General features: G+C 41.3%; 1 protein-coding gene across 1 annotated transcript in view; it reads left to right on the forward strand.

Annotated features, from left to right (window-relative positions):
• Positions 1-19,464, forward strand: part of MACROD2 (MACRO domain containing 2) — a 1,830,990-nt gene that overhangs the window by 1,076,176 nt on the left and 735,350 nt on the right. The window contains exon 6 of the mRNA XM_019516252.1: positions 10,032-10,153. Within this exon, the coding sequence (XP_019371797.1) occupies positions 10,032-10,153 (122 nt within the window). The remainder of the gene's footprint in view (positions 1-10,031; positions 10,154-19,464) is intronic.

The raw sequence follows: 19,464 nt of genomic DNA on the forward strand, positions 1-19,464 counted from the left end.
GGGGGGGGGGGGGTCAAATTTTCTATAGCTCCTAAGTCCAGGATTTGAGACTTTACAAAATTCACAAAATCATACAGGGTACCTGATAAAATTACAAGAGTTGGCATCACCAAATTGTTTATACAAGATGCATTGTAAAATATTTCTAGCAGCATGGCCCACAATAAATGGGGTGCCTTGAGCAGTTCAACATTGGCCACTCTTCAGTGATTATATTACTAATGATATTATTTTAAACACGGGACTATTCCAATCTTACTCTAGTTTAATTTAGATACCAGATGTTGTATTTTTAAATGTGTTGACATTATAATTCTTTGTAATCCATTTAGTGTTCAGTTCACGTTCATTAAAAGCTAAACAAAAATAAAAGGTAAGAATACAGTAGTTTTGTATGTAGACAGTAATTTCCATGGAAGTTACAATGCAGACCATAAATAATACTATGTGTGTACATATATTACTGTAGTAATTAATTCATTAAATCTTGCACTTTGGGATATATTATGCCACCCCATAACTGAGCAGCCTGCTTCTCCTGGTTGAAGAGATCTTGATTTTGGATCGGTCACCAATGGCTAGAATCTGAGTTAGGTGCTTTATTAATTGAAGTGGAACTATTCTGGAATTGTCATGGTGTATCTGAGCTCAGAATTTGGATCTTGCTTTTTATGACCAGCTTGAGTGCCAGAAATGTCACTTTTTCATAGAATCATAGAATCAATGAGTCGGAAGGGACCTAGACAGATCATCTAGTCCAACCCCCTGCCATGGGCAGGAAGGAGCACTGGGGGTGACAGTGATGCAAGCCACTTTTTGGCTTGCATCACTTCATTCTGTGGCTGCTGGTGGATTTAGTTGCAATTTAAGTATTTTAGAGAGAATAAGCTTTGTGTATATCACAGCTTCCACAAATTTGGAGAGTTCTCTCTGTGCTAGAAGCAACCTATTGAGTACAACTTTCATGATTTGCCTTTGGGATATCACAGACTCTATAAATTCATCCATAACATCTATATGGAATATCACTTTCTACTATAGTAGAGTGGCTGTCTCTACTATAAAATACTTAAAGATATATACCTCACATACAAAAGGAGAAACAAATAATCATTTGCTGCAGACATACCCTTTTTTCCTCCTCTGTGGGCAGACTATAACATTTATCTGAACACAGCTCATTTTTTATGTATAGGGTTTTAAAATATCACCATTTTTGTGTTTAATGAAGTGTAAAACATTGTTTGAAATATCCAAAACAAAAGTGATATTGCTAATAAAGGATTCAGTAAAAGGGTTGAACCTTAAGTTGGTCAGGGATTATTTGAAGACTAGAAAACTACACGCTGCTAAAAAAGTCATTTTTTTTTGCTTTGCTTCTTTATGCATATCTATCTACTCTACATGCAATTTAATGATTTTCAGCACCTAGGAATGTGAAAAGGTATCAAATAAATAAATAAATACTTTATAACTAGTGACTTATCGCTGGTGTGCCCAGGTAAAACACAGCATAATATAAAAATGGATGTGTTGCTGCATTTAAGAATAAATAAAGCAATTCAATCTACTTCTGAAACAATATATCAGTAAATAACTTAAATTAGGCAGTGGTCTTGGGGGGGATGCTATAAAGTTGAACTTCATTTAACAGATGTTTGCTGCAGATTGAAAATGCACATTTAATGGATAACTGCATGCATCTTGAAATAGAAAATGAACAACCTGAGCACATTTGTATATTAAAGCATTAGTCTAAATATATATTGTAAGCATAGTAACATGTACTATATAATAATATCTTGAGGTAATTCAGTTTCCTATCAATTGAACTTTAGATAGCCCTTTTCAAGACAAATTTGATGGTGCTTATTGTATAAATCAGTTGATAAGATTCACAAATGGAGTCCTTAATGCTCGGGCTTGTCATCTTTATTTATTTATTTTTTAATTCTGTCAAATGCAGTGTGGTAGCTGCCTCCTTAAAATTCATACATTTTGCACTATGATTGGCAGGGTACAGCTTCATTATGCAGTTTGCTAGATGGACCGATTGTGGCTATGAATATGTGAATGGGATGAATGAAAGGAACATGTAATTGATTCTAGGCTTGATCTGCTGGTTCATTAACAGTTTGAATGTGGTGCATTCACTTCTGAAAAAGAGGAAATAAGAGAAACTTATTTGTACTTTTCCATTTGTTTGAAAAATTCATTATGCTAATATTTTTTTGCCATCTAGCTTTACACTTTATAAAGAGCAAGAAGGAATATTTGTAAATTACATCAGTGCCCTCTGCACTGGATTGGAATCACAGTCACATACTTTTCAATTTACACTTTTGCAAATGAAAGTTGTTTTTCATCTTCTTCTGCTCTTCCCTCCCCCTTCAGCCTCCTCTATATGTAAAAAAAATGATTTCCCAGACAAAAAATGGCACCAAAATCAACTTATTTAATGAAACAGACCAGAGAAAACAAGCCTCGTTTATCTCTTTACACTTAGACTACATGTGAAAAGGCAGAATATTATATATGTAGTTTCATTTTTTACAGGCCTTCAGGGGGGTGCTTTTGAAGTGTTGATTAAATGTGCAAATTACATTTATTTCCATGGGTGTCTAAACAGCAACAAGAATGTTTCAAATGCCTGAGTGCCTGTTAAACCTTGAAATAGGTTGTGCTTATGCCGCAGCCCACTTCAAATGAGCTGATCCAGAGTTAAAAAGCAAGACACTCAAACAGAGATGATATGCAGAGTGTACAGAAGCATACTTTTAATTACCATGATTCTTGTTCTGTCCATTGAGGTCCCTAACCAAGTGTATGACAATCAAGTGATTTGCCACAGCTCTCAAAGAGACAACTTTGGAAAAGGCAAACCAAATCATCAGCTTCTTCCTGCTGTGTCACACAGCATCCACTATTGGATCACCACATCTTTTCACTGCAATGCACATCTTACAAATGTTGGTGTGAATTAAATTATACCCTCGATCTGAGAGGTGGTTCTCCATTCATTTAGCACCTCCAAATACAGCTGCATTTATACTGACCCTCTCTTCTTCCCCTTGCCTGTCTTGCCCCCCAGCATGCACTGCAGGGAAAAACATTCCTCCTGTCCTTTAAATAAACATGTTTCGCTCTCTGGGACATTATTATTAAAAGCAGCTGGATCTATTTCTCAAGCACTTGAGCCCCAGTTGAAAATACACATTCATTTGGGGATCTGCACCTCCACACACTCTTAAAAATGAATGTGAACCTCTCTATGCACAACAACTGATTTACAAACATATTGCACCACAAGTTTCTGCATAACCTGAATCTCTTACCACAGGCACTTACATTTGCAGAAGACAGACCATAATAACTCTGACGTTTGAAAGCAACTTAATTTTGATATTCAAATGAAAGCTTTACCAATTGCAGTCTTTCAACCCTTGCTAAAATTGGTCTCTTCTCTTATATATGTTGCTGTTTTTTAACAAATGAAGGCACTGGTTTAGGAAATGCTTACATTTTCCACTGGTATTTGCCATCCACAAAGGTCAAATCATTACAGTTGAGTGCTGACAGCAGGGAAAGCAGGACAGGAATAGGTGATAAGACTGATGAACATGCATTCCCACTGCTGTTTGCTGGCCGTGAATTTTACATGTAAATGTTCATCCAATTCCAGTTCATTTTAGTTGTTGTTCTCTGATTTTTAGTTTAAGTGCCCCCCCCCACCCCGCATTTTGAAGCATGGGGAAGCTGATACACAAGACACTGGAGGCTGCTGGAGTGCAATAATTACCATGCTCCAGTGGATTTGATCAATCGTGCCTGCTCTGATCCGCTATAATTATAGCGTGTCAGAGCAGCCTCCACACTCATGTACAAGCACTCGATGAGAGCAGAGGGAAACTTCCTTATCCAAGACCAGTGTTTCTCAACCTTTTTTGTACCAGGACCCATTTGGAAACATCAGTGGTCAGCCCTGATCCAGTACCCCTCACTCCTGACCCACTGCCCCCCACACTCAGGTCTTAGCCCCTTCATGTGTGGGGCACAAGGAGGGGGAGGGGGGGCAAGTAGCCGCTCGCAGGTTGGAACTCTGTTAGCCTGCAAGGGAAAAGCCACAGATTACCACATTTTTTCTCCTTTAAAGGCTAATCCATTTTTAAAGTTTGTTTACAACCCTTTGATATATTCTTGCTACCCACTTTTGGGTTGCAACCCACGAATAAGAAACACAAGCCCCTAATTCTCAGATGGATGCAAATAAACTGGCCCATCTAGGTATGTTAGGTTTGAATGTTGTGTACTGTTTGCTTGTTTATTTACTTTTTATCCACTGCATTGTGAAGAGCTTAGCCTTTGAGCAAATATATAGCAGCATAGCATGTGCACCCTAATACATGGCTTAGATAATGTATGTATGCATTAATTTCCTTGACAGCATAACAGTAAAATCCCAAGCTCCCTGTTGATCTGCTGACCATGGAACAGACTGAAAAATTATTAAGTATTGCATTGCTAATAAACTCCTCCTGGATCGTATGTCTGTGATAATAATGTGTTTGGAACAACAATTTATGAGCCTGATAAGCCATTAAAAAGATGAAAATAATTTTTCTGCATCTTAATACATTCAGAACCACGTTCTTAGTCATGACAGGGCATTCCATTAGTCGACAGGACCACCTGTTCTTGGTTTCTATTAATTAACATACAAAAACTATGGTAATGACTGCTAATGTATCCATTTACATTAAGGGTCTAGAGCAATGTTTCACAACCAAGGTTCTCCAGCACCCAAGGTTGCCATAGCACCCTTTTAGGGGTGCCTCCTAATATTAGCAGAGTTAGGTGTGCCAACACTCGCAGGCAGCTTACAACAGGGGTGTCAAACATAAGGCCTGTGAGCCAGATCCAGCCTGTAAAGCTGCTGCATCTGGATCACTGGGCTACCAGTGGGCTACTGCAGAGTCTGAGGCCCTAGGATCCCAGTGGACATGGCCCTCAGTGGCAAGCAGGCGAGTGAGAACAGGAAGCTGAACAAAGGCTGTAAAACAGATCCCTCAGTCTCCCTGTACCTGCCAGGCCTGCCACTGCTTGAACTCCTCCTTCGTGGCAAACAGCTGTCTGGTTCATGGCTGCTTGCCCCATTGCCACCACAGTGACTGGCCCAGGGCCCCAACTGAGTTTGACCCCCATGATTTATAAGATAAACTGAGTGAAAGCTAAGAGCTGGCATTTTCTGAGGGGCGCCTTGAATCTAAAAAGGTTGAGAAACATTGGTTTAGAGCAGGGGTGGGCAAAATATGGCCTGCTGGCCGGATCCAGCCCATCAGGTGCCTACCAATTAATTGTATACAGCATGGCCCATGGCAGTGTGCATGGGGCTGAGCCCTGCCTACTCCCACCCAGGGTAGTGCATGCTGTGTTCTCACCGTCCCCCGCCAGAGGTCCCCAGCCCCAGGCAGTGTGTACAGCTTCTGGGCAGGGCTGTTGCTGCTGCTACTGCAGCCACCTGGGGAGCACCCTTCAGCGGCTCTTTCTCCTGTTCCTGCTGCAGCACTCCCAGCAGCAGATAGGGAGCAGAAGCAGCAGCAGGCTGGGGGAGAGGGGGAAACTGCAACTGGGGGCTAGGAACATGAGGGTGGTAGAAGCATGGGGCCAGAGCTGGGTGGGGCTGTGGCCGGTGGGAGTGTAGCACAGGATGCCTCAGGTGGAAGCAGCTCCATGCAGAGCACCAGGGAGCAGCTGCAGGCCAAGGGGTGGGGGGGGGCAGGTAAACTACATCTGCACCACCCGTGCAAGCTCTGCTGCGCATGTCCCCACCCCTCCCTCCCTTCTTCCCCCCACTCACCCCCAGTCAGCTCCCAGGATCTAGCACTTGGGCAGCCCCGCACATGCATACACCCAACCCACACACACTCACACCCAAACCACATCCCCCACCATACCCACACACATACCCTCCCATACACCCCATCCCACCATACCCACATCTACCACGTGCACACCCACCTCCAAGCACACACCACATACTCCCCCATGTACATCCCCTACCCTCCTCACAATTTACAAGAGTAAGACTTTATATTGATCTATTATATACAATCAACTCTATATACACTACATAAACACACATCAATCAGGACAAAAATATTTTTTGAAGTAACATTGAAATACATTATAGTAGATGTTTGATTTTTAGTATATAATTTGTTTTTATCTATGCTTTGTTAAAATGATTTCTTCTGAAAGATTTTATGTGCGTGGTCCTTGACTTGATTAGTTTGGTGACATTCTCTGAGAGGCCCAATGCCCCTGAACCCCCCACTGATTGGTCGAGGGTGATGGGGCAGGTTGTTAGAGGGGTCAAAAACCCTCACTACCTGACAGGTCATGCCTGTGCCTTGTCACCTAGAGGGCAGAACTTCTGGGGCCCCAGAGGCAGGTCATACACCATGAGGGCAGGCCCTATGGAGGGGCAGTGTTTCCCGGGCAAAGGATCGACCTTCTGGTGTCAGGGACTATATGATGGGGGCAGGGGATTCTGGGCCCAACATGGAGGTGAGCAGAGCAAGGTTTGGTGTCGGGTGGGTGGGAGTTCTTATGTCAAGGACCATGCAACAAGGCAGGACTTCCAGTTCCAAGATGGCAACCCTCCGCCACCCAAAAGGAGTACTTCTGGGGCAAAGGGAGGGAATTCTGGTGGCAAAGGTCAGGGGGCTAGGGGTGGGACTTCTGCTCCCAAGATGGTGACCAGGGGGTGGGTTACCTGTTGGAGGCAGGGCTTAGCAGTTTGACAAGAGGTTTACCCTTGCAGCCTTCAACCGTTCATCAAAATTTGTTAAGCAACCCTCCAGTCAAAATAATTGCTCACCCCTGGTCTAGAGCTACATTCATGCAGTGTTAAAGCACACTAAATCCTCTCAAAATGCCAGGGAGTGCAAAAAACAAAGATGCCAAGAAAAAAAACAACCCTGAACTTGATTGAACTTGAGAAGTTTTGTTTGAGAAGTTTTGAACTGTGCATTTTACAGCCTAAAGATTAATAGGATAAAGTATGCATTTAATAAGAAAACAAAAATAGTCCTATAGGAGTTTTATACAAGTAAAAGTAGAATAACGAACTTGGAGTTTTCACTTTAGTCCTGAAACAGCTTGCTATTGTTGATCAAATAGTTGAAATTCATTTTTTAAAATTGAATTTTAGTTTTACAGGAGCTGTATCTTAAAATGCACATTGGATCAGCGTTAAACCTTGGGGGAATCCTTTCTTGAGTTCTTTTTCTTACTCATCTTTTATAATTTCTTTTTAGGTTTATACTTCTTGGTAATTTTTTGGCTTCTTATTACTTGATGTGTTGTTACAAGTTAAAATATATATTATGGCACCTTTACTTCTAGAATCACTTAACGTATAAGGACTTGAGTAAGAGTAGTTTTCTGATATACTCCCTTCTTCCACTCTGTGCTTGTGTCTTGTCTCCTTCAAAAACAAATGATGAGAAAATGTAACCACGTGTGCTTTCTCTGTAATTACAATTGTTAAAAGCAAGCGTAAGAACAGCCAGCTAGAAACTTTATTTGTAAAGTTTTCACTCTGAGCAAATGGTTAAAATCTCATTTTATAAATACCTGAAATGAAGGGGTTTCTTTATTGGAAATACTGACACAACCTTATCTCTCAAGCACAGGCAATTTGTGAACCAGCGATACTGTTTGTTTTTGCTAGATAGTAACAGTTCTCAATTTATTATACACCCTAACATGCACATATAAAATTATGCTCCTGTGAGCTGAAGGGTAAAGCCATTTTACCCATTTTGATCACCAGTTGTCATCCTACTTGTCATTGGGAAAAGACTAAATGCCTGCTTCGTGTTTCACTTTTTTGAAGGGGTTTTGCTGCAGTTGCTATATAGCAGCTGTGACATTCAACAAAAATTATCCAGTCGGTCCAGTCTTGTTCTCTATAACTAGAGAAAATTACTATGATTAAAAGGAGAAGAATGATAGTTAACCTCTTGTTTGATTCTTAGTATGGTTTTTATAGTACTTAGGAAGGAAAACTGTGTAAATCTTTCCATGTTTGGTTTGTATTGGATTGATGAAGTTCCTCATCAAATCTCATTCCTCTGTTTTTATGGATATTGGAATCTTTTAAATACTTGCATTTGTTGAACCAAAAAAAGTGATAGAAGCAGAAGTCAGCAAAAACCCAGACAAATGTTGTGAAGTTCTGGGAGCTAGTGAATCCATGTCTGTGCCAAGGGCCACCTATGAGTATTCTCTTATGTAGGTGGAATTTTGGCAATGAGAGATGAAAAGCACCTTAAAGATAATGCATATGGAAAACTGTGTTGGAGGCGGTATGCAGAACAAGAGCGAAATGGAAAGATTTCAAAAGGGAATTGGATGTTTATATTGAGAACAAGGGTATCTGGAGTCATAACTGTTAATGCAAATAAAGAATTTTGCAAGGGATAAAAAGCCTCATGCTCCAGCACATAAACCAATCTCTAACTGTTAAGGTTTAGGGCAAGATGTTTGAAGTAGCAGATTAAACTGCATCTGCCTAGTGTAGGCTTTTTTCACATTGCTCTGAAGCATCTGGTCCTGGCCAGTTTAAAAAAAGAGAGAATATTGGATTAGATGAAGCTTGGGTCTAATTACAATCTGGTAACTCCTATGCTTTTTGCAGAAGTCAACAGATTTATTTGAATTTGAGAAGATAAGAGAGTAGATATAGGTGTGGTTTGTTTCAGCCTGGCTCATACAGGCTCTCCAGCGTGATGCGTGCATGTATTGCTGTAATGAGCAGATGTGATTTGGGCAGACATGTCACTACCATGATATGTATGGTATGTATAATTAGGTTTAAAAGTTCTAGGGTTGCCAACATTAAAAGAAAGAAGCAGGCAAGAAGAAGCAGGGGGTGTCAAAGCATCCTCTGACTGCTGATTGTCTGCTGTCTGAGATGACACAGTAGGTGGCACAGTAAGGCAGACAGGTCATGCCATAGCAGAGGGTAGTATATAAGAAATGGCTTCTTGGATTGTAAGGGAGACTCTGTCATACATAGAAAATTAGTGTCTATTCAATACTGCATTTAAGAATAGGATTAGAAAAGTAATTGCACTTAATATATGTCTCATTTGAAAAAAAAAGTTAACGAGGCAATTAGTTTGTTGATATGTCAGTCTTTTACTTCATTTTGCTACTATCAATCAACAACAAGGGTTTTGTTGTTGATTGATAATAGCACCTGATTTCAAGGAATTTAGAAGCATCTTCTCCAATAAATTCCCTGGCTTCTCTCTCTCATATGCACACCCACACATTCACATGTGCGCACGCACATGCAGTTTCTTCAAACAGCATTAGATATCATTTTTTGCATTGCCAGATGTTCTGGTTGGATCTTTCCTGATGTGAAAGGAATGCTAATTTCTTGGTAACTAATACTTTCATAGGTCAGAAAAGTCAGGGGCATGTGCTTATCTTTTTTTTCTTTTAATGGTTGATAAGAAAAGACACCAGGCATTTAGTGGAAGGTGATGGCATGTATCACCTCCCACATGTTAATGTTTTAAGGAGTATACTTAAGTTTTAAACTATCTCCCTGGGTGGGCTTTTTAGCAAAGGAGATGATTATTACAAATTGTTCTTCAGTGTTTACATAAGCTCTTAATTATGTACTTAATGTATTTATGGCAGCATTTCACTCACAGTGCAAAACAGTGGGTGAATTGTCTGTCCGGACAGAATGGGGAGCTTAGTGCATTTTTCACGTTTCTGCTTTAACTCAAATGTTCTAGTAATTTAAAATGTAATGTTATGGCTTTCATTTTCAGTTAATCCCTTACAAAAGTATCTTCAAACGTTTATTGCATTATTATATAAAAGGTGCCCAGGTACAACTGTAAGGGAGAACATGGAATAACGCAATAGCTATATAGAAGCATAAGACCAGCAATGGTAGAATGAATAGTAAAGAGTAAAGTGAGTATTTTTCTCATTCTTTGTAGATGTCATTCATACTGTGGGGCCAATAGCAAGAGGCCATATCACTGATATTCATAAAGAAGACCTGGCAAATTGCTATAAAACTTCCCTGAAACTGGCAAAAGAAAACAACATCAGATCAATTGTAAGTCCTGTACAATAACTTATTTATTCTATTCTCTCTGTTTTGTGTTCGTGCTTTGGCACAATTTTTATATGAATAATATCTGGACTCCAGAAATCTTCATAAGAATGCATGCCATGCATAGTGTGGAAGAGCTAGAAGTTAGACGTTGTTAATGCAACATCAATGGCAGAACAAAAAATGAAGACATTATAGGAGTGGAAGAAAAACTGAGCCTATACTCTAGTTCTGTCTTCAAGCTACTATCTCATTAAGAACTGACAGGGAGATATCTACTCCAGTGGTTACTTTACATTACATGATCCTACTGAAAAACTGAGGCGGTGGCAATTAGTCAAATGGTTGACTCTTCAGAACAATGTCTTGCTGAGTGTAATCCTGTGGTTTATTCTGTCAGTTACAGTTCTGTCTAAAAATAAAGAGTTGGTCACATAACATCACCTCACCAAAATCTCCCAGTATAGAACCATAGAAAATTAGGGTTGGAAGGGACCTCAGGAGGTCATCTTGTCCAACCCCCTCATCAAACCAGGACCACTGCCAACTAGATCATCCCAGCCAAAGCACTGTCTAGCTGGGTCTTCAAAACCTCTAACCTCTCTGGGTAACCTGTTCCAGTGTTTTACTACCTTCCTAGGGAGAAAATTCTTCCTAATACGGTATCTAACCTAAAGTTCCCTTGCTGCAACTTCAGACCATTGCTTCTTGTTCTGTCATCTGCCACCACTGAGAACAGTCTAACTTCATCCTCTTTCCAACTCCCTTTCAGGTAGCTGAAGGCTGCTATTAAATCCCCTCTCAGTCTCTCTTCTCTAGACTAAATAAGCCCAGTTCCCTCAGCCTCTCCCAAACCATTTTTGTTGTCCTCTGCTGGACTCTCTCCAATTGGTCCAAATCCTTTCTGGGAGAAAGGGCAGGGGGGAACTGAACATGATTCTCCAGATGTGGCCTCACCAGTGCTGAATAGAGGGGAATAATTATTTCTCTTGACCTGCTGGCAACACTCCTACCAATACAGTGCAGTATGCCATTAGCCTTCTCAGCAACAAGGGCATGCTGCTGGCTCATATTCAGTTTATGGTCCACTATAACCCCCAGGCCCTTTTCCGCACAGCTGCTGCCCAGCCAGTCAGCCCCCAGTCTGTACGGGTGCATAGGATTTTTCTGTCCTAAGTGCAGGACTTTGCACTTGTCCTTGTTGAACCTCATGAGATTGCTTTAGGCCCAATCTTCCAATTGGCTAGGTCACTTTGAATCCTGTTCCTACCCTCCGGCATATCTATTACTCCCCCTGCAGCTTGCTGTCATTTCCAAACTTGTTGAGGGTGCACTCTATGCCATCTTCCAGGTCATTGTTGAAGATATTGCACAAAACCGGCCCCAAGGCTGACTCCTGGGGCACTCCACTGGATACCAGCTGCCAACTAGATATCAAGCCATTCATTACTACCCTCTGAACCCAATGCTCCAGCCAGTTTTCCATGCACTTTACAGTCCATTCATCCAGCACATACTTCCTCAGTTTGCCTGCAAGGATGTTGTGGGAGACTGTATCAAAATCAAGGTATACCACATTCACTTGTCTCCCCACATCCACAGAGCCAGTCACGTCATCATAGAAGGCAATCAGGTTTGTCGGGCATGACTTGCCCTTGGTGAATCCATGCTGACTGTTTCTAATCTCCTTCTTCTCCTCCAAGTGCTTATAAATGGATTCCTTGAGGATATTCTCCATGATTTTCTCAGGGACTGAGATTAGGTTGACTGGTCTGTAGTTTCCTGGATCCTCCTTTTTCCTTTTCTTTAATATAGGCACTATGTTTACCTTTTTCCAATCATCTTGAACCTCTCCTGATCACCCTGAGTTTTCATAGATGATGGCCAATGGCTCTTCAATCTCATCAGCCAAATCCCTCAACACCTTCCAGAGCATCCCATCTGGCCCCATGGACTTGTACACATCCAGCTCTTCTAAATAGTACCTAACATGTTCTTTCACCACTGTTGGCTGCTCACGTCCTCCCCAAACTGTGCTATCCAGTACAGTAGTCTGGGAGCTGCATTTGCCTGTGAAGAATGATGTGAAAAAGGCATAGAGCACTTCAGCCTTTTCTGCATCCTGTGTTACAAGTTTGCCACCCACACTTTCCCTGATCTTCCTCTTGCTACTGACATACTTGTACAAACCCTTCTTGTTACCCTTCACATCCATTGCTAGCTGCAACTCCAATTATGCTTTGGCCTTCCTGACTTCATCCTTGCATGCCTCAGCAATGCTCTTATACTCCTCCCTAATTGTTTGTCAATGTTTCCACTTCTTATATACTTCCTTTTGTATTTTAGTTCACTGAAGAGTTCCCTGCTAAGCCAAGCTGGTCTTCTGCCATACTTGCTAGTCTTCCTGCACATTGGGATGGTTTGTTCCTACACTCTCAGTAAGGTTTCTTTAAAATACATCCAGCTCTCCTGGACTCCTCTCCCCTTTAGACTAGCTTCCCATGGGATTCTGCCCATGAGTTCCCTGAGGAAGTCAGTCTGCTTTTTTTGAAGTTCAATGTCCTTACTCTGCTGCCTTCCATCCTTCCTTTCCTCAGGATCCTGAGCTCAATCATATCCTGGTCACTGCTGCCCAAGTTGCCATCCACTATTACATTTCCCACCAATTCCTCCCTGTTTGTGAGCAGCAGGTCAAGAAGAAGATGGCGCCTAGTTGGCCACTCTAGTACTTGCACCAGGAAGTTGTCTCCAGCACTGTGCAAAAACTTCCTGGATTGCCTGCACACTGCTGTATTGCACTCCCAGTAGATGTCAGAGTAGTTGAAGTCCCCCATGAGAACCAGGGCTTGTGATTGGGAAACTTCCGCTAGCAGTTTGAAGAAAGCCTCATCTACCACTTCCTCCTGGTATGGTGGTCTGTAGCAGACCCGCACAACGGCATCACCCTTGTTGCTCTCCTCTCTGACCCTAACCGAGAGAATTTTAACAGGCCTATCTCCAGTTTCATACTGGAGCTCTGAGCAATCATATGGCTTTTTTACGTAAAGTGCAACTCCTTCTCCTCTTCTCCCTTGCCTGTTGTTCCTGAACAGTTTGTCCATAATAGTGCTTCAGTCATGTGAGCTCCCACCAAGTCTCTGTTATTCCAGTCATGTCATAGTGCCATGATTGTGCAAAGACTTGCAGTTCTTCCTGCTTATTTCCCAGGCTCCATGCATTCATGTACAGGCACCTGAAGTAACTAGTTGATTGCCCTGATTTCTCAGTAAGAATGACAACACCTCCCCTGTTGCCCCATCCTGCTTGCTGTTTCTCCAAGTCACCCACTTCCCCATTTACCTCGGGCTTTGGTCTCTATCCCCTGGCAAACCTATATTCATATGATGACCTGTAATTAGATTCTTAATTGATGACCTGTAAAAAGTTGTTTTATTATGTTCATATGAAATATATATCATGCTTTGTATAGCAAATTGTGAGATTTTCAAAATTAGAAATATGTGTCTACCTGTACACACTTGCATAGAACAAAAATGTGCATTTACATTTGATGATGTGCATGGTCAAGAGCTTGTTTGTTGCAGTTAGGTGCCGAACTGGTTAAGTGTGAATACAAAGGTCTGCTTTATGTGCCCATGTTGGATATGTACATAAGTAAGTAAGGTATGTGATTTGTGCCTGTAAAGAAGGTATGAGAACCTATGTGAACAGTTGTGCAAGCCTACCCTGGAATTGTTTTCCTAACAACTATATGAATCAGGTGAACACTTCTGTATGGAGGTTTGTGTTTATAAGGAGATATCTTAAGAGATTCTAGGTGGTGTCCAGATTCTCAGTGGGTATAAACAATCATAGCTGTAATAATATAAGAAAATAAATGGGTAGCCTATATCTACCTTTATTTATCCTGATGCAATCACCAAAGATCATTTTACATGTTAACTAAAGGATAGAGTACTCTAATAAAGGCTCTAAGCAGCTTGTTTCTGATTAAATGACCAAGAAGAAAATATGTGAGATTATTAAAACAGAATTTAGGGAGGCAAGGGATGGGTACCATAATTTGGAAAATGTCAAGACAAAGTTAATCAAAACTGGGGAAGGAAAGAAGAAAATAATGTTTCATTAACTGTTTCAGATAAAACAACTTTTTTAACTGTGACTTGATTAAATTATTTGAAGCAAAAAGCAGTTTGGTTTGAAGATACCATAGGAGACTAAATGTACATGTTCCCACATTTAAGTTAATATCTTCTGATTCTACAATAAATTCACCTTTTATTGGAGAAAATTTGATGAGAACCATGGTTTGTAGGGTAGAACTAGAACAGTGTTGTGTTAACTTGAGTTTATTGTAGGTATTTCATTTGCTTTATTTCTTACCGTTAATTATAAGAGGGGCAAACAGTTTCCTTTTACAAAGATCAGAGGTGGAATGACAAGGTTTACTTGCATGTGAATAGTAAAACATGTATAAAGTAATATGGCAACATTATAGCATTGTCCTTTTTCTGACATCACCACTAGGTTTTCTAGCCAGTCTATTTGCCAAAAATGGTATTTTCAGCTAAATCAGATCATTAGGTTAATTAAGTTGAACACTAATCCTCTCCTAACATCTGTGGAGATACAGTCTTTTTCTTGACGGTCCACCCAAGTCCAGCAGCCTGTTGGATGTGTGAATGGGCATAAACCATACCAGTTTCTATAGCCAGTGGCAAATAATTGAGTGCAATGTGGCTAGCATCATATTCAGCTGTCTTTGATTCTCCAGCCTGAATGACCAAGTATCCATTTACAGCCAAGTCAACTGGTGACAGATTTTGGCATACATCTGGAGGCATGTTTCAAACTCTCATCTTCTGGAAGTATAACAGGATGCCTTAACCACACTGCTACCATGCTCTATACATCCTGCCTTGCACATGTAAACAGATAAGTAGCTAAAGTCCCCCATATATGCTACTATTTCCACTATGTGCCCAGACCACACAACCATTCCATTCATGCTGTTGCAGCTTGTGTGTTTAGCGTTGAAGGTCCTTGCTTAGTCCCCTATATACCTGCTAAAAAGATGATTGTTATATTGATACTGCTTAGCATCTTCTAGATTATTTGAAATAGTTGTGTTTTAGCTTGGCCTCTAACTCAAGATATACCACCAGCAGCTCAAATAATTAGGTGTTAAATTGGGTTTGTGTGAGTGTTACTGTGGGGTAAGTCTTCATTCACTAATTTATTTGGAAAATACATCTTAGTGCTCTAGAACCAGAGCAGACAGTTGCTGCTCACTGATTCCTTCTTGGCGTTACAGTTGCTCAATCCATGTTCATCGGCTTTTAATTCGTAAAGCTAAAAAACCTCCCTTACTCTAAAACAGGGTTTTTCATCTTTTATTAATAAGTGTACCCCAGCAGCTGGACATGGAGCCAAGGAAGGAGGATATATAGGGCATGGAGAGGGGGTGGCATGCAGCAGACGCAGAACAGTGGTAGCATGGGGTGGTGGGTGGCAACGGCGGCCACCATGTGCTAGCTTCCCCCCCCACTCCACATCCGGTTGGGTGGGTAGGGCCTGTGTAGCTTACAGAGGGGTGCCACTGCCTTTACCTCACCCGGCCCTGCTCCTGGGAGGTGGCAGTGCAGGGTGGTGGATGGCGGTGCTCCATCCCTGCCCTCCCGTGCATACCCCCTGGGTCCTTCCCAAGTAACCCAAGGGATACACATAGCCCCAATTGATAATCCCTGCTCTAAAACATCTAGTCTGATTGACTAGATGACTTTATATCCCATCACTAGAGAAGTAAGTGATAACAAGTTAGCTTGTTACTTTTAATTTTGTGTCTTGAAACTAAAAGCATTAATTCTAAATTATTTTTCTCACTCTTCCTGGATTTTTTTAGACCCATGAGAATGAATATTCAGTGAAAAAAATCAGTTGCAGTTTTTCTTCTTTGCTGTGGTGCTGTTATTGCTAGTACGGTCTTGCACATGTTGCTGCAGCTACATTCCTTCTTGCCATGTCCTCTTAACCTTGGAGAGGAGGTTGGACAGTAACTTGCTCATTTTACTTTAGTCAGACTGTGAGAATAAATTTCATAATAAAGAAGAGTTTGGTTAGCTACTTACTGTTAAAAAAATACTGGGTATTGGCAGTGAGCCACCAGATCAGTAATTATGGGAACCTATACATGTGCAGCAAGGCTGCTGCAATGTGCTGTAATTACAGTGTTTCAGAGCAGGCTGGAGCGTGGTAATTACCGCGTTTCAGCAAACTCCAGCGTCTCATGTGTCAGTGTCCTCACCCTGAAAAATGGCAGCAGGGGTACTTAAACTAAAGTTTGTTTGATGATCTTTAAAGTGCCCCCGCCACCATTTTTCAACATGGGGATGCTGATACACAAGATGTTCTGAGCGCTTTAATTAGAGTAACTCTCAGAGCCACTCTAATTAAAGAGTTTCCCCCCACACCCACACACGCAAACTCCTGGAGCACATCTTTAAATACCCTATATGACTTTTGAGTAACTGTGGACATTCCTTAGGATTCTGTACTTATGGGAGAATCTAGAATTAGTTAAGTCATACACATGGAGTAATACAAATACTTATTAGAAATATGGAGGGTTGCTTCTTTTTCAGAAAGTAAAGGTTTTGACCAGAGGAGAAACCATCCTGGATTGACATCCTTCTAGTAAGAAGGAATTGATTGTGGGCATGGGCACCATAAAGATATGCAGTGCTACGCTGGACTACTTGAGTTACATGTATTAAATACTGGGTGTATCTATACGAGACATTTACTGCGGAGTAGACTAATTAGCTCTGCAGTAAATGTCTCACATCTACATGCATGGTCCTATTAGGCTGCAGGAAATTAATACAAGTATTATCCTACTGCAAAGTTTTTTACTCTGCGGCACCACACCAACATGGCTGGTTGGGGCACGAGGGTGCTTGCTTCAGTTCAGGGGCCGCCTGCCAGCTAGCCCCATACTGGAGCATCCGTGTGCCCCAGCTAGCCCCTCCACTATTGAGCCAGGCTGGAGCAGCCCTGGGCTGTCAGGCTGAAACCCTGGGCCCTCAGCCAGGGCTGCTCTGACCTGGTTCAGTGACCTGGGTGCTGTGGTCCCAGGTGCATGTGTAAATGCAATGCCTGGGGGCAATAAACTCTGGAGCAAAAGTGCCAGAGTCTGTTGTATCACATAAATACATACATGTAGACACACCCACTAACACACCCAGGGCACTGCCTTACTAACAGATCTGGGAGCAGAGATGTGATTCTTACTTATAAGCATTAAAGACTTTTATGTAAGTATTAAAATCCACGGGGAAGAACCTAAGCTGATGTAAGGAGTCTTTGGTCCAGTGACTTCAAAGTAGCAATGACCATTTATAGTAGGTGAAAATCTGCCCCCTTGAATGGAAGAAGCCTGAAGCAATCTAAAAGGGATAATTCATTAAGAAGTAGCAGACTATATTTCTTTTCAAAAGAGGAATAGAAAGACAAGCAATAGAAAAAGGATTTCACAAGATACAGCTCAAAAATCTGAGGGTAAGAATAAAGGAGGGTTTTAGAAATAAAGGAAAGGGGAAGGAAACAAATAAAAATATTTACATGCTTAAAGAGAAAAAAAAGAATGGCAACAAAAGTACACAAATTGAGCAGAATGAGGGAATGTTAACTAAAGGTGTTAGGGGGCTTTATTGTTTTCACAGATGTAGTTGAAACTGTAAGAAGAAGAATGTTGAACAAAAAAGTGAGCCATGCAGAAATACATCAGGAAAGGAAATCAGCTGTGTTTGTACAGCTTTTTAGAAATTTTCTATAACCAGATGATAAAGAAAGAGAAACTGGGCAATTATGAAGGAACAAAGATGATAAAGTAGCTGTTGAGTAAAAGCAAGGGAAGGAGTACTTAAAGGCTGATTACATGTAAATGAATGTGTATAAATGAGAGTGTGTCCTGGCATATTAAAAAAATTAGTTTTAAAATACATCAAACTATGAGTAGTTAGTTTTTAAAAGTCATAGAAGCAGGAAGAAACCAGAGACTTGGGGGGGGGGGGGGAATGTTACTTGACTTTAAATAGGAATAGCTAGAAAATCTAAAAATTAGTTCATGTCTCACTTGAAAAAAAATATTCAAATTGGCTTGAATGTGAACAGCGTTATGTAGACTTGAGATTGGCTGAAACATCATAAACGAAGAGTAATGATAAATGGCAATGTATCCTGCTGGTGGGAGGCATGCAGTGGGATGACTCAAGGTGCAGGATTAAGCACAGTTTAATTTAACATCTTTATTAATAATTTTGACAAATGAGTAGACAGCTCATTAATTAAATTTACCGATGATACTAAATTAGGAGGTGTTGCAAACACTAGAAAGGGACAGCAATATGATGACAATTGATATAGAGGGACTACAAACACAGAACTTGATCTAACACCCTTTAGAGTCTATGGAAGTTTTTACCTTGACTTTAATGGAAACATTACCAGGAATTACAATAATGTCATTCAACATGGAAAAGTACAAGCTAGTACATCTGAAGAAAAATGCTTCAGTTAACAGATATTCAGTTGCAGGGAGAGGGGTCCTTTGAAAGCAACAATAGCAAAATAGACTTAGATAACCAGCTTTGAACTAGATATGGACTTTCAATAACGTGTAATAACTCCACAAATTTCCCTAAATTTGATATTGTGCTCAGTAATGTAACAACAGGGTAAAGGAAGATAATCCCAACATGGATCAAAGGGGGCAGGAGGGTGCAAAAGCCCCCATGGCTCACCAGAAGCATCCAGGAATGTCTCCTAACTAAAAGGGAGATGTACGCCCAATGGAAGGGAGGGGCCATTACCAGGGAGGACTATACTGTGGTTGCTCGGGGCTGCAAGGGGGTGGCCAGGAAGGCCAAGGCAGAGATGGAACTGGGACTAGCTTCCCAGATCAAGGACAACAAGAAGTCCTTTTTTAAATACATAGGGGGCAAAAAGAAGGTACCGGGTAACATGGGGCCTCTGCACGACACGCTAGGAAATCTGGTCGTCACACCAGATGACAAAACTAACTTATTTAGCAACTTCTTTTCCTTCATTTTGCTGAGCAGGGACCGAATCAGTCCCTCCACCAGGACCCCTCCAGAGGAGGTGCTCCAGAGGAGGTGCACCTAGGCCAAGGGTCAGTGAGGATCTAGTCAGGGAACTTCTGGAAGGACTGGATGTATTTAAATCAGCTGGTCCGGACAATCTCCACCCCAGAGTGCTGAGGGAATTAGCTGAGGTCATTGCGGGACCCCTGGCAC

The sequence above is a fragment of the Gavialis gangeticus genome, unplaced genomic scaffold (genome assembly GCF_001723915.1).
Source record: "Gavialis gangeticus isolate Ggan-Ray unplaced genomic scaffold, GavGan_comp1, whole genome shotgun sequence".
NCBI classification, from domain to species: domain Eukaryota; kingdom Metazoa; phylum Chordata; order Crocodylia; family Gavialidae; genus Gavialis; species Gavialis gangeticus.